Source organism: Danio aesculapii, chromosome 10 (genome assembly GCF_903798145.1).
Source record: "Danio aesculapii chromosome 10, fDanAes4.1, whole genome shotgun sequence".
NCBI classification, from domain to species: Eukaryota; Metazoa; Chordata; class Actinopteri; order Cypriniformes; family Danionidae; genus Danio; species Danio aesculapii.
In genome coordinates, this window is record NC_079444.1 from 2,565,311 (window position 1) to 2,591,254 (window position 25,944).

At 35.0% G+C, this 25,944-nt stretch overlaps 1 protein-coding gene across 1 annotated transcript in view; it reads left to right on the forward strand.

The window, feature by feature from the left end:
* pdlim5b (PDZ and LIM domain 5b) overlaps positions 1 to 25,944 on the forward strand; it is a 117,152-nt gene that overhangs the window by 18,440 nt on the left and 72,768 nt on the right. Inside the window, exon 2 of the mRNA XM_056466377.1 lies at positions 2,181 to 2,309. Within this exon, the coding sequence (XP_056322352.1) occupies positions 2,211 to 2,309 (99 nt within the window). The 5' untranslated portion in view covers positions 2,181 to 2,210. The remainder of the gene's footprint in view (positions 1 to 2,180; positions 2,310 to 25,944) is intronic.

A 25,944-nucleotide genomic window follows, 5' to 3' on the forward strand; every position in this document is an offset into this window, starting at 1 on the left:
TCATTCCGCTGTGGCGACCCTGTATTAATAAAGGGACTAAGTCAAAAAACAAAATGAATGAATGAAGAATGTTCATCGACATCTAATAAACGCTGCTGGTCAAAGGTTTTTGGACATGTGAAGATATTCTTTCAATAATTTTTGGAGGGGTGTTCATAAGACTGACTTAATAGATTTATAATCGTGACATGAATATGAAGATTTTCTGCATGCTTGAACTCCAAAGAGGGATTTTTGCTGCATGTTCAAGCTACTTATTTAAAATGAGCCGAATCAACACAGTTCTTGGGTTTGTTTTGGGACAACTTATTTGTTTTATGTTCAATCCTCATACATTTGTCAGAACCATTAGTGTAACTTAATCAATTTGTGTTGGGACTACATGAAGGAATTGTGTATAACCCTGCATTATTTCACAGTGTTTGACAATTATCATTAAGTGTCATTCCCTCATGCCGTTTTAATCGCAAAGATGACATTGATGGAGATATCTTTATGACTTCTTTATGATACTTGACATAACCAAGATATAGACCATTTCAATGTGGTCATGTTGTCTTGATGTTGGTCATCTTGTTATTAAACATTTCATGACTGTAACAAGAGGCAGTTCAATCATAACTTGATGGTAAAACAGCTCTCATAACATTATTTATCAATATGTGGCTCTTTTTGGATTCTCAGAAGCTATTAGAAATTAAAAATGTAAAACCGGAAATATGTTGTGATCATTGTTTTTGTTTACATTATGGTTGGGCGATGTCGACCAATTTGGCATCGTACGATGTCTAATGTGGACGATAGCATCGTCGTTGTAGGCAGCAGTGAATTCTTTATTTATGAATAATTAATTTGTAACGGATTAATTATTTGTAGCCCACCGTTTTAATAACCTGACCCGCATGGTCTTTGTTTTACCCATAACCAAATCATAAATAAATGAAGATAAGTTACACACAAATTACTACCTGTCAATCACTTGACTCTGGCATGAATAGGCAGAGTGATCTGTGTCCTTATAATGGTGCCGACACACTTGATTGGTAAAAAGGTGCACAACCAACAGCAACCAACCAACAGTATCTGCGCCGCTCGAAGCCGCGACACGGCACACCAGACACTCTCTGTGGCGCGGCAGAAACATGAAGTGTCCCGAATCGTCGCGCCACGCATTTTTGAGTTCTAAACATCGGTTTCTGCAGCGGTCCGCAGCGCCCAGCCATCGACTTGAGTGTACCCTGATAGAAACCGATGTTTAGAATTGTAAAACGCATGCTAGTTAAGATCACAGGGAGCTTCTGGGATCGCGAGAAATGCAAACGGCTGAAGTATAAGGTAGACTCAATGAGAAGTACACGTGTTTGCAAACCTACCTAAAGATACAACCAATAATTCCGATTAGAGCGATAATGTGGAGAATATTGATCTTGTGTTGAGCCCAATGAGCCTTGCATCTAAAAATAGAGCTAGCGTGTTCCTTTAGTGATATCGCCTCGACTCACGCTGAAAATGGCGGACGTTAATCAACAAACTGAGGATATGATGACGCGCCTGTCAATCAATATTGGTGGGCGGGGGGACCGCTCTCCTACGTCAAGTTGCGGTCGGTTTGAAAACCGCTCCAATTGGTCCACCGTTTTTATGTTGTTAAATTGAGAAAAAAAAGCACTGGGTGTGCTTATATCACCCCAATATGACAGTCTAAACACCATACATGCACATATGGCTGTCCAAACAGCCTGAAAAGTAGATTTTTTTACCATAGGTGGCCTTTAAAGTGACATTTAAAGGCTTAACTAGGGTAATTAGGGTAAAGTTAGGGTAATTAGGCAAGTCATTGTATAACAGTGGTTTGTTCTGGAGACAATTTAAAAGTAATATTGCTTGAAATGGTTTTAAAAAATTGAAAACTGCTTTTATTCTAGCCGAAATAAAACAAGAGACTGTCTCCAGAAGAAAAAATATGATAGGAAATACTGTGAAAAATTCCTGAATCTGTTCAACATCATTTGGGAAATATTTGAAAAAGAAATTCACTGGAGGGCAAATAATTTTGACTTCAGCTGTATCCCGCCCAGCCCTAATGTCACATAATCTGTGGAACAGCCCCCAGTAGACTGTGTTTTTGTCTCTGCCTGCTCGGTGCTCTTTTCAATGCGTGTCTTTGCTGTGTTTGTCAGGCAGTGAATTGGACGTTGTCAGTATTCACCATGAGCAGCAGTTACAGCGTGTCCCTGATCGGACCCTCCCCGTGGGGCTTCAGACTTCAGGGCGGCAAGGACTTCAGCATGCCTCTAACCATCTCCAAAGTGAGTGTCACGCAGACTCTACTTAACCCTTTAGTTGTGAGACATGCTGTTTAAGCTGGTAGTGCTCTGCATGTTGTCTAGTACATGCCATCGCTGTGCCATGGACACCTTAAACAGGATTCAGGTGCTGGAAGTCCTAGAAAACACTTAAAATTTAATCTGCAGTTTTGAAACGTGCTTAGATTTTCGATACATATCTTTTGTGCTGCTTTCATAATAGTTTATCTTACTAAACGCGTGATAATGATTAACTATTTTAGTAAAATGAAATAAATCTCTTTGTTTTGGCACAAAATATAAGTTTTGGAGTCTGTAAGTCTGTGTTTTATTTAAAAATATATATATATATGAATTTAAGATGAAAGATTACATTTTAATATGCATGTAAATGACATTAAAGAGAGTACATGCCATCAATTTTATTCTTTTAAATATGCTCTACTATACCATACCCTATTACACTATACTATACTACTGATGTCAGGGGTGACCAACCCTGTTCCTGGAGATCTACCTTCCTGCTGATTTCAGTTGCCCATATCCAACACATACAAACCCATATCAAACACACCTGCCTGTAATTATCTAGTGCTGTTCAGGTCCTAATTAATTGGTGCAGGTGTGTTTGACCAGGGTTCGAGCTAAACTCTACAGAAAGGTAGATCTCCAGAAACAGGATTGAGCACACATGACTTATATAATGTTGCCATACTGTACTGTACCATACCACACCATACTACACTACACTACACTATACTGTAAAATACTATACTATACTATACTATACTATACTATACTATACTATACTATACTATACTATACTATACTATACTATACTATACATTACACTATACTATGCTAAACTATATAGTATTACACTATACTATACTATACTATACTATACTATATAATATCATGCTATACTATACTGTAAAATACCATACAATGCTATACCATACCAACTATATTATATCAGCTATACAATACTATATAATATTAAACTATACCATACCAAACTATACTAAAAAAAATTCATTCAGTCATTAATTTTTTTTTTCCGGCTTAGTCCCTTTATTAATCTGGGGTCGCCACAGCAGAATGAACCACCAACTTATCCAGCACGTTTTACACAGCAGATGCCCTTCTAGCTGCAACCCATCTCTGGGAAAACTAAAAAAATATCACACTATAGTATACTATACTATACTATACTATACTATACTATACTATACTATACTATACTATACCAGCTTATATAATAATATTACACCTAACTATTTCATACCGTACCATAACACACTATGCTACTGTATACTAACTTGTATAATATTGTACCATACTACACTTTACCGTACTATACTATACTATACTATACTATACTATACTATACTATACTATACTATACTATACTATACTATACTATACTATACTAGCTTATATAATAATATTACACCATACTATTTCATACTGTACCATAACACACTATGCTACTGTATACTAACTTGTATAATATTGTACCATACTACACTTTACTGTACTATACTATACTATACTATACTATACTATACTATACTATACTATACTATACTGTACTATACTGTACTATACTAGCTTATATAATAATATTACACCATACTATTTCATACCGTACCATAACACACTATGCTACTGTATACTAACTTGTATGATATTGTACCATACTACACTTTACTGTACTATACTATACTATACTGTACTATACTAGCTTATATAATATTACACCATACTATTTCATACTGTACCATAACACACTATGCTACTGTATACTAACTTGTATAATATTGTACCATACTACACTTTACTGTACTATACTATACTATACTATACTATACTATACTATACTATACTATACTGTACTATACTAGCTTATATAATAATATTACACCATACTATTTCATACCGTACCATAACACACTATGCTACTGTATACTAACTTGTATAATATTGTACCATACTACACTTTACTGTACTATACTATACTATACTATACTATACTATACTATACTATACTATACTATACTAGCTTATATAATAGTATTACACCATACTATTTCATACCGTACCATAACACACTATGCTACTGTATACTAACTTGTATAATATTGTACCATACTACACTTTACTGTACTATACTATACTATACTATACTATACTATACTATACTATACTATACTATACTAGCTTATATAATAATATTACACCATACTATTTCATACTGTACCATAACACACTATGCTACTGTATACTAACTTGTATAATATTGTACCATACTACACTTTACCGTACTATACTATACTATACTATACTATACTATACTATACTATACTATACTATACTATACTAGCTTATATAATAATATTACATATTACTATTTCATACTGTACCATAACACACTATGCTACTGTATACTAACTTGTATAATATTGTACCATACTACACTTTACCGTACTATACTATACTATACTATACTATACTATACTATACTAGCTTATATAATAATATTACACCATACTATTTCATACTGTACCATAACACACTATGCTACTGTATACTAACTTGTATAATATTGTACCATACTACACTTTACCATACTATACTATGCATATCATACTGTAGAATAAAATAATAATTGCATTATTATGCAATAATAATTCTAATTCTAATAATAATAATCTTAAATAATGTGATGAAGTATGTAAATGCAATTTGCCGCACATATAAAGTGCTGGAAAGGCTTCAAAAATGGACCTGAAAAATACTTTGATATGACTTTGATTTATGCTGCTCGTGTTTTGCTATCTGAGCAGTTGCGTTTCCTTTTCCTGTAATTATCTGTTGCCTTTCCTGTCTTCAATGTCTTATCTCTTATAACCATTCGGAGTGAACCGTGCTTGGATTTATATTTTCAGCATTGTTTTAATGTATTAAAGGCAAATAGGTTCAAGCAACAATAAATTTGACAGAAACAGAGAAAGATGCATTTAAAAAAATGCTACATTACCTATATGTTATAATATAATATGATATATATGAAAGAAGCTCCACAGCTCTAGACATCACGCTTAATATTTGTCTATTGTCAAACTCTCCTTTAGGTTTACCAACATTCTGATCTCCTCAGTGTCCAATAAAAAACTAAATAAATCAAGTCCTGGCCTATAATTGTAATTTTGTGTTCTCAAAACATCACATTAGGGCTGCTGCGGCCGCTGTTACATGTTGGCGTAAATTAAAAAAAATATAAACCGAGGATGTTGCTTTTAATTTAGCTCTTAGAGGTCACATTACCAAAGGATTTCCACCAGGAAAAAACATACATCTGTTCGAGGAAGTACAGATAGATGCAATCCAAACAAGACACACACAGTTAATGCGTCTTGTTGCCGGATATATTTTTGGCCAAGAAAGCCTCACCCATCAGTTCTGCTTAAACTCGGGCCATCTGGATCATTCCTGGAGCTTCTTCAACATTGATCTTGATTTCTGCGAATACAGGATTTTCAGCTGGCGTCCACACGAGCGCAGTACGTGTGTATCGCAAGGTTATCTCTGTGAACTAAGACTAAAGCTGTTGGTCAGAAAGCATGTCTGTTATCTGAAGTGAAATAAAAATACAATAAATGGAAAAAGTAAAACTAATTGAATCGTGCAGGACTAGCTGTAATATTTTCCTCTTTCATCACTCTGTATTGAGTTCCGGCCATACGGATCCCTGGAGCCGCACCCTGGATGTGTCGAGACCTGATGATACGCCTGATGCAGAAACACAAACACACTTAACTTCATGAGAACAACGCTGAGCCAAACTAATGCTGGAGTTTCATACAGACATCATAAAGGCTTTGCCAGTTCATCCGCACTTACTAGACAGCACTTAGTTTTGCTTGATATATTCAGGCTGTATTTATTGTTTATTTTGTTTGCTTAAGGGTTTGCTTTATATCTAATACAAAATAGGATCCTCTTACTCGCTGACATTCTCTTCAGCAGGTCAAAACTCTAATAATGGACGGCTGCTTCTCAGTCAGGGCTGTTTATGCTAATGAGGAAGAGATGGTCACTTTTGTCAGATTTTCAGAAGTGGTTAAGGGATGTTTTGTTGATCCGGCCTCCTGTAAAGCATGTACTGATTTCTGCCGGCTGGATTCTCTTAGAAACTTCGCTCTGCATCAGTGTTTCTGTGTCAGAAATGCCGCCTCCACTTCCCCAGCCTGCCTTGCACAATTAGGACAGATCCTTAGTCATCCGGGGACCTGCTGGAAATCTCATCTGTGGTGGAGGCCGAGGCGCAGCTGCCAGAGTTGCTTTTGGAGCGAGGTTGAAGTGTTTATATTACCGTGGTCATGGGCCAGGACTTGCACCACAGAGAGCCTTTGTCCCGGAATCTGGCTCTCGGAGAGATGCGTACGACACGCATATTAAATATGTATGAATATATCTGACTAAAGTATTGTTGTCTTGTCGTCGACCCCAGTTTTAAGAGCAACAGATATTAACTTGACTTCTAGTTGATCATTTGTAAAAGTGTCAGAAGGTGGATTTCTCTGCTGAATCATCTGTTGAACTGCATCTCAATCATCACCATAACTGCAGAAGATCTACTGGAACCATCATGGACTCAAGATTCTCAGAGAATTCAGTCAAGTTTGGTGAAGGAGAAATCATGGTTTGGGGTTACATTCAGTATGGGGGTGTGCGAGAGATCTGCAGAGTGGAGGATCAACATCAACAGCCTGAGGTATCAAGACATTTGTGCTGCCCATTACATTACAAACCACAGGAGAGGGTGAATTCTTCAGCAGGATAGCGCTCCTTCTCATACTCCAGCCTCCACATCAAAGCTCCTGAAAGCAAAGAAGGTCAAGGTGCTCCAGGAGTGGCCAGCCCAGTCACCAGACATGAACATTATTGAGCACGTCTGGGGTAAGATGAAGGAGGAGGCGTTGAAGATGAACACAAAGACTCTTGATGAACTCTGGGAGTCCTGCAAGAAGGCTTTCTTCGCCATTCCAGATGACTTTATTAATCAGTGATTTGAGTCATGTCAGAGATGTATGGATGCAGTCCTCCAAGCTCATGATGGAGTCAGACACAATATTCATTCTGTTTCCACTGCAGCATGAGCACATATTCTATACTGGACATTATTGAAGGTTCAGTGAGCAGACTTTAGTCTAAGCAGAGTCAGACCTTACTGTCCTAATGAAATCATTAATAATCAAGACATGATCATATTTTATTGTGCTCAAATAAGTGTAATCTAGAGGCCTTTACCTTTCATATAAGACACTTCTGATACCAAATGATCAACTAGAAGTCGAGTTAATATTTGCTGTTCCTAAAACTTGTATATATAGCGATTTATGATTGTCAGCGTTTTGCGCCTGATAACAGCTTTGGGTCTTTGGTTTCATTCTATAATACTGGACTTATTTTTCTACAAAAGTTTGAACTTTGGGAGTGTTTAAACAAGAGAGAAACATGTGAAAATGTTATTGCCTGTGTGTGAAAAGTGTATAAAGTGTGTAGTGAGGGTCTTTACAGCTTTAAAGCATCAAAAATAAAGCTGACTGCTGGGTTATTTTTACAACATAACTCTATAATTGCTATAGCACTGTATTCCAAAATTACCCAGATGGTTTACTATTTCTGGTAGACGTTCAAAATGCAAACCCGTGCTTACTCTAACCACTGATATTCCGTTAATTCAATTAGAACTACAGACATGGGTTAAAAAAAAATGTAAACAAACTACAAACATGGCGGATGCTCGACCGACATTTAAGTGGAGACGCTTTGATAATGATGTTTGAATGTTTTTTTGTTTTTATATATCTAGCCTTCTGGAATATATTTATTTCACATTTTCTGTGTTATGTTTCATCAGCAACAGCAATGTGAATTACTTTAAAGACGTGTTTGGACATTAACTCCTATATGCATAATTCTGCAAACACCTGAGGAGATTTCTCTGCATGAAAGGCAGAGTAACCTGCTGCTGCTTCTTTATATGAATATGAAAGGAATGTGGATGATGACAAGATGATTGACAGGCATGTAACTAAGCAACATATTATAACGGTCCATTAATGAAGAAATAGTTTGTCCAAAAGCTAGCGTACTCGTGTTACACACTCAAAAGTGTATATACTTTTTATCCACAAATAAGTTACACACTTTAAGGTGGTAAAAGTACAAGTATAGTAGGTGAATTGGGATGCACATGTGCTTCTTCAGAGCACACAGTTCTGTTTTACATACTCCAAATGCATTCTAGCATTACTATGGTGAAAACAAACCTCAGTCCTCAAAGGAATGAAGCTGTGAACGCGTTCAAGTGGCTTCAAGTGGTTCAGCAAACACTTGCAGTTGACTTGAGTTTGTTGGAGGTTATTGAGTGTAACAGGATCTGAAAGACTTTTACACAATGGTAACAGTTTAATGATAACTGAACACTATGAATTATTTATTAGCACTAGCAAATAGATCATTCATCATTTGTTAAGCATTAACTCTACATTAATAGATGTTAGTAAGCACTAAGCAGTGTGTGTGTGTGTGTGTGTGTGTGTGTGTGTGTATATATATATATATATATATATATATATATATATATATATATATAGATAGATAGATAGATAGATAGATAGATAGATAGATAGATAGAGATATATATATATATATATATATATATATATATATATATATATATATATATATATATATATATATATATATATATATATATATATATATATATATATATATATATATATATATATATATATATATATATATTCAGGATCTCCCAGAACCTTTGTTCTGTGTGTAATTGTTTCCGTAAATAAGGAAAGCTCAGCGCTGCAGGGAATGAGCTAGAGTCTGCTTTGTTTCTCTAGTAAAAGATGGGAGATTTGGAGATTTTTTTTTCTTTCTTTTTTTTTCCCTAAAAGCATCGGAGAGCCAATTTGTCAACATGATATTTTAATACGTCCTTTCCTCTCGTTCCTAGACAAAACACAAACGCTCTATTTTAGGAGCTGCAGAAGAATGTTTGCTCAGAGGCGCCGCTTGTCAACAGGCAAATGCTTGGGGCCCCGGGAACAGACATGCTGTATCCGAAATCACCCCTATTCCCCCATTGTGCCCTACATTAGTCCACTAATTCAGTCCACTTAAAGGAGTGAATGAAACGAGTGAGTGAATTAGAGCACTGAAGGGATGCTGTTTTGTTTGTATTTTACTGTTTGATAAATCCCTTAGATTAGATTAGGTTAGTCTTTTATTGTTTTGTTTTTTTTAACCATTTTTAAATCCATTCAGCTGATCTCAGTGTCTGGCAGGGGCACTTTTAGCTTAGCTTAGCTTAGCATAGATCATTGAATCAGATTAGACCATTAGCATCTCATTCAAAAATAACCCAAAAGATTTGATAATTGTCTTGTTTAAAGCTTGGTTCTTCTGTAGTTAGTGAGTTTGAGCACTGAAGGGATGTCATTTTGTTTGTATTTTACTGTTTGATAAATCTATTAGATCTAGATTTTCAATTTTTGTCCTTTATTGTTTAATAAATGAATAAACAGACAGACAGATTAGATAGATAGATAGATAGATAGATAGATAGATAGATAGATAGATAGATAGATAGATAGATAGATAGATAGATAGATAGATAGATAGATAGATAGATAGATAGATAGATAGACAGATAGACAGACATTTATTTTAATTTAATAATATTTTATTTAGAAACTTTCACTGATCAGATTATGCTTTAGATGACATCTTGTGGTCAAACACGGAAATTCATTCAGCGTGCGAACTCTGATGGTGCGTTCATACCAGATGCGGATGAAGCATCAAGCACGAGTGATTTACATGTTAAGTCAATGGAGATACTCGAATAGACATCCTGCGGTGCTAATCACATGAATGAGGTGGCACAAATCGACGCGATTCGCCCTAATTGAGCGTTTGCACGTCTGGCGCATGTGTGAATTGTGCGATTCGCTCAAGTTGAAAAATCTGAATTTTAGTGGACATTCGTGCTGCATTAACCAATCAGGAGCTTGCTCTCGTATGGGTGACTATGAGGGGGAATCTTCCTGCAGACACAGAAGAACAGCTCAATAAACTGGGCTTGGCTCAGTCGGAAGCACCGCTGAATGCTTCCATCATCCAGGTACACTGAAAAAGTGTTGCATGCAAAACTGTTGCAAACTATTTATTTGTGTTGAATTTAAACAAACAAATTAAATTTAACAATGTTCAACTTAATTAGTTTGTTTAAATCCAGCCCAAATAAATTGTTTACAACCACTCAACGTCAAAAAATTGAGTAAATCCAAGGAATCATCTTTGAATCATTTTTTTTAAGTGTATAGTTTCTGGAGGAGTTGATGAACTCTCATAGCTGGGTGCACCTCTGAAAGGATCTAGTGGACTCAAGACAGGTGCCAAATGAATCTACGCTGTTTTTCATCCTTCCTAAAGCACACAAAGCACAGCTTATCTCTCGATTAAAAAACCCGGTTAGCCATTTAGCAACAAAACTAGAGTCACAGGGCAGAAAAAAGCCATGATGTGATTCCGTGTCTATTGTGAAGTGAATTTGAGACGTGAATGAAGCGAGTAAACTCAAGTGTTCATGTGCGAATAGGGTGATTTGCATTATGGGTATTTTCAAGCCGTGAATGTGCATGAGTTGCAGACTCAATACTGCTGTGCATTGTGGGATTAATTGAGCACATTAATTGTAGTTACATCATGTACTAAGACTGACAGATAATGAAAAGTTCCTATTGTATTCCTATCAGTCGCAATATTGCGCATCATCTGAAAATAGTCACCAAGCCCCACACTTGCACCAAAATACCCCGCCAATGGGGTAAGCAATATGATCTTATTTCAAAGCCAAAACAAACATTATTTTAGCCTTTAGTTATTTCAGTGTTTTAAGGAAATACTCACTTAATTTTGACTCATTATTTCTGAAAACAAGACAATATTTTTTTACTCGTCTAGAAAATGCTTATTTTTAGACATTTGTACTAAAAACAAGACAAAAACTGTAAGAAAACAAGAAAAACACTATTATTATTTTATTTTTGCAGTGAGAATGGTCAAACTTTAAATACCAAAACAATGTTTTTTCTTTTTTTTTTTTTGAGTGAGATGCTAATGGTCTAATCCAATTCAATGATTTATGCTAAGCTAAGCTAAAAGTGCTCCTGCCAGACCCAGAGATCAGCTGAATGGATACAACCATGGTAAAACTCAACGGTTTACCTTCAGAAATGAAGAGTGTTCCTGTTAGCATGATATTTTTAAATTCTGCTGTTCACTTTTGAAATATATAATGTGCGATTAAACCTTTATATAATAAAAAAAAGAGACTCTATAATGTCTCGGAGTGTGTGAATGCTGTGTATGTGTGGCGAGACGCTCTCATGATCTGAAAACACTGCGGTTACTCTGAGTATCTGCTCGTCTGTGGCCTTTCAGATTCCCTGACCTTCAGATGTGAGAGAGATCTGGCTGGACGTGGGGAACGGGATGGTTTATTTGGACTGATTTTAACAAGGCTATTAAAGCACAATAAATAACGTGAGCAATGACAGGAATGGCTTATCAGGGGAGTTGGTTATCCTTTACACTTTCTGTTTTAGTTCCAAAGGAGGAAAAGGCAAAATTACGTGAACGTCTGTGCTAGGAGTCTTCCTTGATGTCTGACATTGTGTTGTTTCTAGTAAAAGGTGTTTAACGCCAACATTTATTAAAGTTGTAAATCACACAGGGGCTTTTTGGGGAATACATTAGTACATTAGGCCTGTCATGATGTCTATTTTTTGTTGTATGATCTATTGCACTAAAATGTATTGTGAAAAATGATATTATTGTCATTTTAATATCCCTCATTTTATAATGCCAGAATGACAATATAATATCATCACAATGCAAGCACACTCTTCCAAACAACACATTACATTTCATTCTTAAGAATATTTCATTTAATTGTAGTCATTTTACCAGTTTAATAATCAGGCATCAGAATTAAAAACGCATATCCTAAATAAACAGTAATAAAAGTGAACAAAAAAAAAGTGTAAGGTAAAAAATAACAGAGGCTGTGAGATATATTTTCAGTTGTCAGACATCCACATGAAAATCTACTATAGTCAGTGCTTCCCACAGGTTGGAAATATACTTGCGGTGGTAGCCGGATTGAAACACACCATTTACCCACATCACATAAATAGTTAACCATATGCGACAAACATAACATCATTACATTTTTAACAATAATTAAATTTATTATGACCCTGTATACACGGTTTCTTTTCAATGGGTTCAAGTTAAAAAACTATTTGCTAATTTCTCTGCTATTCAAGAGCCATGTGCACCCACTGACAGGATAAAATCTGCTTCTCTCTCTTTCAAGTTCAATGCAAACTTGAATGCCAAAGCATTTTAGATATGTATATAAAGTAGAGGATGTAATATATTAACATCATCAAATTAATAAAATAATCAGCAAATGAGAAATAACTTACAGAAAAAGGAATAAAAACAGACGTTATCTCTAAAAATGATAACAATTACAATTTTAAAATAGGGCGAATGCATTGATTAACCGTTACTAATGGTGTACATATATTTTGCAGCCAGTTTAGACCAGTCATTTGATCCTCTTCGAGTATATAGTAAAGTTTGTATAGTGAGTTGTTCAAATTAAAAAAAAAATAATTATTTAATGTTTCTCTCACTCTGTGCATGCACAGTCAGCTGCGAAGCCAAGCAAAAGTAGGCTTAAGTGAAAAGCGTAATGCAAAAACACATGTGAGCTTTAGAAAGCGAAGGCAAAAGTTGAATTCTGGGCATTTTAGGAGATTTAGAAACCTGGGCTGGGTGAAATTAAGTTCTAAAAAAGCATGTCTCTGTGGGGCTGTAGAGTTTTGACAGGTCTTGTGCACACACAACGAAATGGGTAAACGAGAGAAGATCTTTCACTACTTAATCGATCGCAGAGGTTTGGTTGTTGGGCGGATACAAAAAAAGTATAAAAGGATGATAATAGTAAAAGAAACCATGTCACTTAATATACTAGGGCAGCCGTTAATATACCTGGGCGGCCCGCCCAAGTAAAGTCTATGTGTGTGAAGCACTGATAGTAATTTATAATAAATACTAGTGTTTTTTTAACCATACTGACACTGACATCTCTAATAGAGGTTGAGAGGTAGCGTAATCAGCTAAGTATTTTGCTAGAATTGGTTTTTATTTATGTGCGATATATATTGCATCACCAAAATTGACCATGTGTTGTGCGATAAGTCTATATATTGATTATTGTGACTGGCCTATAGTGCATCGTGCGTTTGTTCATAAGATGATTATGATTGATTGTGTGATTAGACAGGACTGCATAATCTCAGCATATTATGCGTACACTATAGTGAAGCTCATAAGTCATGTCAACTGCATGCATATGTTAAGTTCTCACTGAGAAATTACTAAAAATGTCAGAATTAATTGCAAAAATATCAAACTAATTTAAAGGAGACCTATTATGGGTCTTTTAACAATATATAAAATTAGTCCCTGATGTCCCTAGAGTGTGTGTGTGAAGTTTCAGCTCATAATACACCATAAATAATGTTTTGTAACACTTTGAAACTAATCCTTTTAGGCTTTGAGCCAAAATGCGCCATTTTAGTGACTGTCGCTTTAAATGCAAATGAGATTGCGCTCTATTCAAAAGAGGGAGGAGCCACAGATGCCTATTCGTCAGCATAGTGTCAGATTCAAAACAGGACTAACGCTATCTGTGTGAAAAAGTGACAATGTGTGTGAGAATGCATCAGACTGTCAAGCTGTTTATGCTAATGAGGGAAAGATGGTCACTAGTGGGCGGGGCTTTTGCCCTCTGATGACACGTACAAAGAGAGAATGTCAATCAAAGTGTTTCTGCAGACCGTTTTAATCAAGTCTGATTATAAAAAATAGAGATTTAATGCATTTTTACCATATATTTACACACTGTTGCCCTTATAAAAGTGATTTTTGCATAATAGGTTGCCTTATAAGTTTGAAACTGTATTTTCCTTTAAAACAGGATTTAATATTCTCCCAGTAAACTGAAAATATGTTAAGAATGTGTTTTCGACATTTCATAAGAATATCTCTGATTGAATCTGCCAAAACAATTGTATCTTATGCATCATTTTGCAATGTCTTTGTTTTTTGTACACTCGCTGGCCCCATATCTCAATGCGAATGATTTACTAGCGCGAGTGTTGATGCAGTAAATCAATGCACCACCCGTTTCTTAGTAACGGACAAGTTTAGTCAGATTCTGCTCTTGTGAAATACACCAATAAAAGCAGCTCCACATTTTTCATCATCATTTAAGCATGTCGAATCAGATACTGTGTCCTTTTCATAAGAGTATGTGCACTGGCATCAACTCACGCACATCTACAAAAACCCAACGGAATATTTACATGCAAAGTAAATGTCTGTTCCGAAACCTATAGTGAGTCACTCAAATAGACAGCATTATACAGGCATTTCTGACTTGAAGGCATCATAATTACACTGATGCCATCCTTTAATCCTGTTTTAACACCATGATAGATGTCACTCAAAGAAGAAATACTGTCGAAACTGTCGAAGAAATACATTGCATAATCTGCACTGAAAGAAATGCTGGTTATTTATTATTATACTTTTAGTTCAATACTTAGATGTTGTATATAAAACTACAGAAAATGTGAATTGTTTGAAGTAATCTACAAAAATAAAACATGAAATGCTATCGGACACACGAGACTCGCACATGAAGATTTACTCAAAGGAGAGGAATCCCCCAAATGTCAATATTTCAACAGAAACCAAACTGCTCTATTGTTAATGTTATCAGCCAACATTTTTATTTGAACTTTAAATGAAATATTGTTCTTTAAATGAAAAATGTTAACATTTTTATCAGAAGTAAACCTTAAACTGTTGTTGTTGTTGTTATTATTATTATTATTATTATTATTATTATTATTATTATTATTATTATATTTATTATTATGATATATGTATTATTATTATTATTATTATTATTATTATTATTATTATTATTATATATATTTATTATTATTATTATTATTATATATTTATTATTATTATTATTATTATTATTATTATATGTATTATTGTTATTATTATATATTTATGATTATTATTGTTATATATTTATTATTATTATTATTATTATTATTATTATATTTATTATTATTATTATTATTATTATTATATATATATATATATATATATATATATATTATATATATATATTATTATTATTATTATTATTATTATTATTATTAATGTGTTTTGTATTAATGTATTAATGTATTGTGTATTATTTATTGCTGTTGATGACTTTTTTAATTGTTAGAATATTTTTTTTTTTATAAATATAGAGAAGTGATATTTATAAAATGTGGTAATTTTGATCTGTTTTCTTTTTTGCTATGACATAGCCGGAGAAGCTAATATGGCAAACTCAAAATTCTCTCTCTCTATGCTTTCATTGAGTTTTTCTTTTGCTATTTTTCAATTTTACATTCTTCAAAGCATGGTAATACTGCAGCAGCCTATATATTATAACCATTTAAATCACATCCAAATTAATTTAAATTTGAGGTAATTACAAAGCCCACACAGCTACATCCGAAACAAACAGACAAAACAAAAAACGGTTAATTCAAATGTGAGGGGGTTTTTAGACAGTTTACATTGATCTCTGCTCTGTCTGTCTGTTTATAAAGGTTTTTTTTTTTTTTAAGTTTTGTTTTGAAAGTCATAAAAATGCTATCATGATGTTTTTCTTTTGCTATTTAAGCTGATTGGAATGTGAAAAATGTATTTGTGGTTCTTTCCCATTCACAACTCTCAGCAGTCACCCTACTATGACGATCTTCTGCTGCTGAGAAACACGGAAATGTGGAAAAAACAACAACAACATTGTCTTCAGTGTGGGAAACATTTTCAAAATGCAATGGAGCATCTTTCCTGTTTCTAAGTACATCACTGTCCCCTCTGATGACAACTGTTAATTCAATAATAATAATAATAATAATAATATTAATAATAATAATGATAATAATAATAATAATAATAATAATAATAAAAATAATAATAATAAAAAATATATATTAATAATAATAACAAAAAAATAAATAAATAAAAATAATAACAATAATAATATTAATAATAATAATAACAATAATAAAAAAATAAAAAAATAAATAATAATAATAATAATAGTAACAATAATAATAATAATGACAATAAAAATAATAATAATAATAAAAATAATAATAATAACAATAAAAATAATAATAATAATAAAAAATAATAAAAATAATAATAACAATAAAATAAAAATAATAAAAATAATAATAATAATAATAAACTTAATTTGTGATGCACTTTTCAACTGTTTTTACAACAAATAAAAATGCGACCCAAGCCAGATTTACAATGCAGACTACAGTTGAAGTCAAAATGATTAGCCCTCTTGAATATTAGCTCCCGTGTGTGTGTGTGTGTGTGTGTGTGTGTGTGTGTGCGTGTGCGTGTGCGTGTGCGTGTGCGTGTGCGACAATCCAAAAGACAATCCAAAACTAATATAGCTTGAGGGGGCTAATAATATTGACCTTGCATAAATTAAAAACTGCTTTTATTTTAGCCGAAATAATACAAATAAGACTTTCTCCAGAAGAAAAAATATTATAGGAAATACTGTGAAAATTTCTTGCTCTGTTAAACATCATTTGGGAAATATTTGAAAAAGAAAAAAAATTGACAGCAGGTTGAATACTTCTGACTGCAACTGAATGTAATTACAATGTAGACTATATGATATTCTGGACTAAATCTCTATCAGTGAAGGGAAACTGTAGGTGTTTGTCTGTTCCCGTCTTCTCCTGTCTTCATTTTTTTTTTTACTACAGATATCATAACGCAATCTGGCCTTTCGCGATTCCATTGTGCATCGTTAACTACAACACCAGACGGAAACAGAGGCCTTCTTGGGTTTCTTCTGCTGAACTTTCCCTCTGTTTTCAGTTCAGTCAAGGGTCCGTTCGCTCACCGCTCGCCCTCCTCCAATCAGCATTTAACCTCTCAGAGCCTCTGCTTTCTGTCAGCTTGACATTTGATCCTCACGCTGAACAAATACGCTCTAATTTTAGCCGTCTGCCTGTGTTGAGCGCTATATTATTCCCTGATGGTTCACTCTGTAGCACACAGGAATGCTTTTGTAGCATGTGAGCACACCGAATGTGCCCTGCGATTGGGTTTCGCATAATGTGGGGCTGCACAAAATATCCGTAAATTAGCAGTTTTCTGTATTTTGAGATTCATGTTTTTAGTTTTCCACATTTATTTATGCTTTTGAATTGCGTTATGGGACCTTGATCTTTCTTCAAACAACTTTTAACCTTAAAGTTACTTTTAGGAGAGTTTGTAATAGTTTGCAGTGCTATATTGTCCGGGTTGGTGTTGTATATTACACTACAGAAACCTTGTAATAAACTGCCAGTACATGTTCTGTTATTTACTGGCATCTCTCTAGATATTATTTCTCATCCATTATATTATTTCAAACGACTCAAATGTCAATAAAAGTCACTTTGTTAAATTGCAGAGTTGAATTTTCACCATCAAAAGTCTATAGAGCAGAGATCAACATCCCATAATGCAATTCACAACCGTAAACAAATGCTAAACGCTATTCTCCAGTGCCCTGGCATAGACTTTTCCAGGGAGGCTTAGGAGTGTGATCCCCCTACAGTTGGAACACGCCCTCTGGTCCTCCTTTTTAAAAATGGGAAGCACCACCCCAGTTGTTCAGCCCAGAGATATCGTCCCTGACCTCTATGCGATTATTGAAGAGATATGTCAGCCCCACAATATGCAGAGACTTGAGATACACAGGGTTTGTCTCATCCACCCTCTGCTTTGCCACTGGAGCTTGCAAGCTACCTCAGTGACCTCAACTTGATGGATGATGGGTGAGTCCACCCTTGCATCCACAGTCTATGTTTCCTCAATTAAAGACATATCAGTGGGGTTAAGGAGATCCTCAAAGTATTCCTTCCACCATCAGAGGTCAACAGGCATTCAAACCCCATCCACCATGTTAAGGTGGTGGTTCATGGAGGGTGAATATAGAATCAATTCTGAACTTTTGAGAACTGATTCAGAATCACTAGAGAAAGAATCGCAATGCATCAATCTAGAGCCACACTATATTGGAAAAACCTGACATTACGATATTTTGTTTTCTGCAATATATATTGCAATATAAATACCATTTTACCAGGTAACTTGAGTAGCTCTATTTTGGAAATAATTAACTCATTTAGTTTGATTTATCATTTGCATAAAATTTCATTAACAATTTTCTATCACTGATAACATATAGCTCTATTCCAATAAGCGTATATTGAACAAATACAACAGATACAAGTGAAATAAACAGTGCTTTACAATTATCTTGGGAGTCTCCCACTGTGTAGTCTTCATCGTATTAATAATTCAATAATTTTAACCTTCATTAAAGGTGCGGACTATAACAGTTTGTTGTCTCTGACTGCTCTCTCTGAAATCCTCACACAATCACAGGCCTTAAAGAGACATGATAAACTTGTACTGGTGAAAATATCAACTCAATATTGCATATCCTGCTGCGTGACTTGCGAATTGTCACATTGCAATGTCGATGCTGAAACTAAATTGTGCAGCCCAACATTGGTGAATCAATTTTTGTGTGCGTTTCTTTGGTTGTAATGTGCGAGTGTGAAGTGAGGACGAGATGCCATTCAGAACAATAATCTAGCCTTACATAAGCAGAGCGGGAAGATAAATGCTTTCCATTTTACTCAGGTTTCCAGAGACAAATCTTGGCCGATGTTTTTGACGAATAGCTGAAGGATTCCACGAAGGCTTTCAGTCTGAATGTAGTGGTTTTGGTCTAGCGCGAAGGATCAGATAGCTCGATTAAATGTTTAACCCTGCGAAGCCTGACATGAGAAATACAGGCTGGAAAATCACTTTGCAAACTATTTACTGGAGCTTTAGTGCTTGGTCTGTGCATTTGTGTTTTGATGAGTATCATATTTGATTCATCCGGATTTAGGACTCGATTATGATATATATACATTTATATACACAGACACACAGATAGATATTGATATTGATGTTTATCATTGATTTAAATGGTGAGGACAGTAAAAATATTTAAATGCACGCACGCACGCACACGGACAGACAGACAGACAGACGGATAGGCGGATAGGCGGATGGACGGATGGACGGATAGATGGATAGACAGATGCCCAGATAGATAGATAGATGGATAGATGGATAGATGGATGGATGGAAGGATGGACGGACGGACGAACGGATAGATGGATAGACAGATGCACAGATAGATGGATGGATGGACTGATAGATGGATAGACAGATGCACAGATAGATGGATGGATGAATGGACTGATAGATGGATGGATGGATGGACTGAGATAGATAGATAGATAGATAGATAGATAGATAGATAGATAGATAGATAGATAGATAGATAGATAGATAGATAGACGGACTGATAGACGGACTGATAGATGGATGGACGGACGGACGGATGGATGGACAGATAGATAGATAGATAGATAGATAGATAGATAGATAGATAGATAGATAGATAGATAGATAGATAGATAGATAGATATAGACGGACTGATAGACGGACTGATAGATGGATGGACGGACATACGGATGGATGGACTGATAGATAGATAGATAGATAGATAGATAGATAGATAGATAGACGGACTGATAGATGGACGGACGGATGGATAGATAGATAGATGGATGGATGGACTGATGGATGGACGGACGGACGGATGGATGGATGGATGGATAGATGGATAGATGGATAGATGGATAGATAGATAGATAGATGGATAGACAGATGGTCGGATCGATAGAGGGATGGACGGATGGATAGATAGATAGATGGATGGACGGACTGATGGATGGACGGATGGACAGATAGATAGATGGATGGATGGATGGATGGATAGATAGATAGATAGATAGGCGGATGGACGGATAGATAGATAGATAGATAGATAGATAGATAGATAGATAGATAGATAGATAGATAGATAGATAGATAGATAGATAGATAGATAGGCGGATGGACAGATAGATAGATAGATAGATAGATAGATAGATAGATAGATAGATAGATAGATAGATAGATATTGATATTTATCATTGATTTAAATGGTGAGGACAGTACAAATATTTCAGTAAATTATGATAATAGCAAATAACCTAGCACTACAGTAAAATGCTCATCCCAGCATTTTGGATATAAAAAAATAACCCAACATTTATCAGAGTAGAACCTGCACAAGTGAAAATATAAAGAATAACCTAATAAAATGACCTAGCAGGCCAGTATGAAGATGATCTTTTATGTCCTAATCTAATTAATTTTGTCCTAATTGGTATGGAACTTGATACTTTTGAAAACCCTGTTTACCGCATAAGCTCTGGAATATTCCCACTGAATATGAACCTTGCATGCGCTGCTCCAGCTGTTTCTGGATGCAGGGTTTTGGTGGTCTGTCTGGGCATGTTGTCAGCTCTGTGGCGTTGGCGGACGGTGGTTAAGGCTCAGAATACTTCCAGCAAAAGGTTATTGTGGCTTTCAGCACTTAAAAGTCAACAAAAGCGCTGCGGCTTTGACTTGAGAGTGCGTAGATGTTCTGCGGCGCTTTCTAACTTGTCATTTTTGGGAGCAAGAACACAGGGCTCAATTATTAAACCGACATTCACAGAAACCACACGGGACTATTTTCAGTTTGCTCAAGATGACGATGGTTTGTTCTGTAGACAACCGAAAGAAAAAAATGAGCTTAAAGGGGCTAATAATTTTGATCTTAAAATTAAGAACTGCTTTTATTCTAGCCAAAATAAGACTTTCTCCAGAAGAAAAAATATTATCAGACATACTATAGAAATTTCCTTGCTCTGTTAAACATCAGTGTAATAGCCAAATTCTCTGTGAAGAACTAAACCACCCATTATCCAGAACAGAAATGTTGGAGTCAGAAAATCCTGCTATCCAATACGGACACAAGTGTCAGAGCTCATGGTGAGTCTGTCTGAAATCTTTCACACTCTCTTGGGAGAAAATACAAGTATTTTTAACTTCTGGAGCTCGTTGTTGCAATAAAAGTTTCTCTCCGGCACACACTTTCGAGAGGAGGTGAAGCAACATCTTTCAATTTCATCTTGTGTTTCAAAGGGAAGGCTGATCTGTCGTGACCCCTGAATCACTCAGATGAAAGCCTGCAGGAGCTTCAGCTGCCGCTAAAAGCACCGATTCTGGGCTTTCTAATGATCTGGAAGTGCGCTGGCGCTTTGATCTGAAATAAAAGAGCACGTTTACAGGAAAACTCAACTCTAAATCATTTTCTGAGATGATCGTTCAGTTCATAATACCAAAGAAGGTTCTGAGGGGAGCTACAGTTCAGAGCTGAATGCTTTGATTATTGATATGGTAATCAATAATAGCTGCTTTGATTATTAATATGGTAATCAATAATAGCTGCTTTGATTATTGATATGGTAATCAATAATAGCTGCTTTGATTATTAATATGGTAATCAATAATAGCTGCTTTGATTATTGATATGGTAATCAATAATAGCTGCTTTGATTATTAATATGGTAATCAATAATAGCTGCTTTGATTATTGATATGGTAATCAATAATAGCTGCTTTGATTATTAATATGGTAATCAATAATAGCTGCTTTGATTATTGATATGGTAATCAATAATAGCTGCTTTGATTATTAATATGGTAATCAATAATAGCTGCTTTGATTATTAATATGGTAATCAATAATAGCTGCTTTGATTATTGATATGGTAATCAATAATAGCTGCTTTGATTATTAATATGGTAATCAATAATAGCTGCTTTGATTATTGATATGGTAATCAATAATAGCTGCTTTGATTATTAATATGGTAATCAATAATAGCTGCTTTGATTATTAATATGGTAATCAATAATAGCTGCTTTGATTATTAATATGGTAATCAATAATAGCTGCTTTGATTATTGATATGGTAATCAATAATAGCTGCTTTGATTATTGATATGGTAATCAATAATAGCTGCTTTGATTATTGATATGGTAATCAATAATAGCTGCTTTGATTATTAATATGGTAATCAATAATAGCTGCTTTGATTATTGATATGGTAATCAATAATAGCTGCTTTGATTATTAATATGGTAATCAACAATAGCTGCTTTGATTATTGATATGGTAATCAATAATAGCTGCTTTGATTATTGATATGGTAATCAATAATAGCTGCTTTGATTATTGATATGGTAATCAATAATAGCTGCTTTGATTATTGATATGGTAATCAATAATAGCTGCTTTGATTATTGATATGGTAATCAATAATAGCTGCTTTGATTATTGATATGGTAATCAATAATAGCTGCTTTGATTATTGATATGGTAATCAATAATAGCTGCTTTTTATTCCTTTTAAATCCATTTTAACTTATCCAAGTTTTTATTAGGGCTGCATATTAGATAAAACTGTAAGTCAGATAAGATAGATAGATAGATAGATAGATAGATAGATAGATAGATAGATAGATAGATAGATAGATAGATAGATAGATAGATAGATAGATAGATAGATAGGTAGGTAGGTAGGTAGGTAGGTAGGTAGGTAGGTAGGTAGGTAGGTAGGTAGATGGATGGATGGATGGACAGATAGATGGATAGATAGATAGATGGATAGGCAGATGGATGGACGGATGGACAGATAGATGGATAGATAGATGGATGGACGGATAGATAGATAGATAGATGGATGGATGGATGGATGGATGGATGGATGGATGGATGGATGGATGGATGGATGGATGGATGGATAGGCAGATGGATGGACAGATAGATGGATAGATAGATGGATGGACGGATGGACAGATAGATGGATAGATAGATGGATGGACGGATGGACAGATAGATAGATAGATAGATAGATAGATAGATAGATAGATAGATAGATAGATAGATAGATAGATAGATAGATAGATAGATAGATAGATAGATAGATAGATAGATAGATAGATGGATAGACGGATAGACGGATGGATGGATAGACGGATAGACGGATGGATGGATAGACGGATAGACGGATAGACGGATAGACAGATAGACAGATAGACGGATAAATGGATGGATGGACGGATAGACAGATAGATAGATGGATGGATTGATGGATGGATGGACGAATAGACAGACATATACACTGTGAACATCAGCTACGCTAATTATTTTCTTTATTCTCCATTTCCACCTGGGGATACTCTTCCCGAGGCCCTCAGACTATGCAGAGTCACTGATTCGATCCAAGACCAACGACGAGATGATCCCAAGGTTTCCATATCCTGGACCTGGCCGAATCCTGAACAACTACTGCGATGGTCATGGAAGAGTGGAGAACATGAGACTGTTTCCTATGACGCTCCAGAGACAGACGAGTCTTCGCTGAGGCCAGCTTCCAGCCTCCGCCACTGAGACTGCAGCTCTGCACAAGACGTTTGGCCAGCGGAGAAATTAAAATGGTCGTGCCCAACTGAGCCTGGTTTCTCTCAAGGTTTTTTTTCTTCACTTCCGCCTTTAGTGAAGTTTTTTTTTCCCTCTCCGCTGTCGCCACTGGCTTGCATGGTTCAGGATCTGTAGAGCCGCGCATCGTTGGATTTGCTCTTCAGTGTTTGGACTCTCAGTAGTGATTATTAAACCACACTGAACTGAGCTAAACTGAACTGAACTTAAACACTACAAACTTAACTACACTGTTCCTATTTACTGTGACCTTTTATGTGAAGCTGCTTTGACACAATCTACATTGTATAAGCGCTATACAAATAAAGGGGAATTGAATTGAATTGAACAGACAGATAGGTAGGTAGGTGGGTGGGTGGATGGACGGACGGACGGACGGACGGATGGATGGATGGATGGATGGATAGATAGATGGATGGACTGTTAGATAGATAGATGGATGGAAGGACGGACAGATGGATGGATGGATGGATAGATAAATAGATAGATAGATATTGATATTTGATAGATTGATAGATACATATTAGATCAAACTGACTTAGTTTTTCTGCAATACATGTTGAGATATAATATAACAAGACGATTCCATTTTTGGATAGAATTCATAATTTTGCTGGTTCGAGTGTGTGAATGAAGATATGGGTGTTTCCCAGTACTGGGTTGCAGCTGGAAGAGCATCCGCTGTGTAAAACATATGCTGAAATAGTTAGCGGTTCATTCCGCTGTGGCAACCCCTGATAAATTTGGGACTAAGCCAAAGGAAAATGAATGAATGAATGAATTACATCTAATGTTGATATTTAATCTTCATGCATTGCTTTATAGTAATTTAGTGTAAATTTCTTTTACTTTCCTACCGTATTTTAGCGGTTCAATTCTGGCAACAACAGCTGGGTGTTTATTTTTTTACTGTAAATATTACAGATTTTTATTTTTACAGTATCTATGTGTGTATAGACGGATATTTAAGTATTTTCACATCTTACTACATAATTTTATAATTTGCATTGCTTAATGGTAGTGGGCGGAGCCAATTAGCTGCAACTCTCCGATTGGTGGAATTTTCTGTACAGCATCATCATGTGAAATGTAGTTTTTCTACACATATTTTTGCCATTTAACATGATTAATATGTTGAATTGTAGAAAACAGATGCAGCAAAAGCAAATGCATTCGATTAATCAATCCCAATTTCCCAATAGAGACAATAGAGTTGTCTTTTATTGCTTGGCTATTTTATAGAACCACATAATGTGATTTAAATTACGCCTTGACTCTAATTAAAAAAAAAGTTACTATGTTAAATACATTAAATATATTTTAGATTATATATAATATATTGCAAGCATTTAAAATCATTCTTTTAAGATTTTTAAGTGCTGTTTTGTGATAAATGACTATAGAAAATGGATCTGAATAACTGGTCTTTATTGTCTTGTAATGTTTTGCACTGGGCTCTGTATCCAGAACTCATCGATTCCGATTTAATTTCCTGCATCTAAAAATAGCCTCTTTTATAGCGCTTTAACAGAGTCGTTTCCTCTAGGAAACAAAGCGCAGCAGGAAACAGGAATGACTCTTGACTCCGGCCTTAGCAACCTCTAAACAACCACTCCATTGCTACACTGCAAAAAAATGCTTTTCTTACCTCGAGTTTTCGTCTTGTCCAGTCCAAATTTCTAAACATTTTTGAATAAAGAGTCATGTCTTGTTTTCAGAAATAATAAGTCAAAATTAAGTGAGTTTTTCTTTAAATAAGCAAAATAAACAGCCAATGGGGTAAGCTAAATAACCTGGTTTTTGCTTTGAAATAAGACTTTTTACACGTCCAATTGGCAGATTATTTTATTTGTTT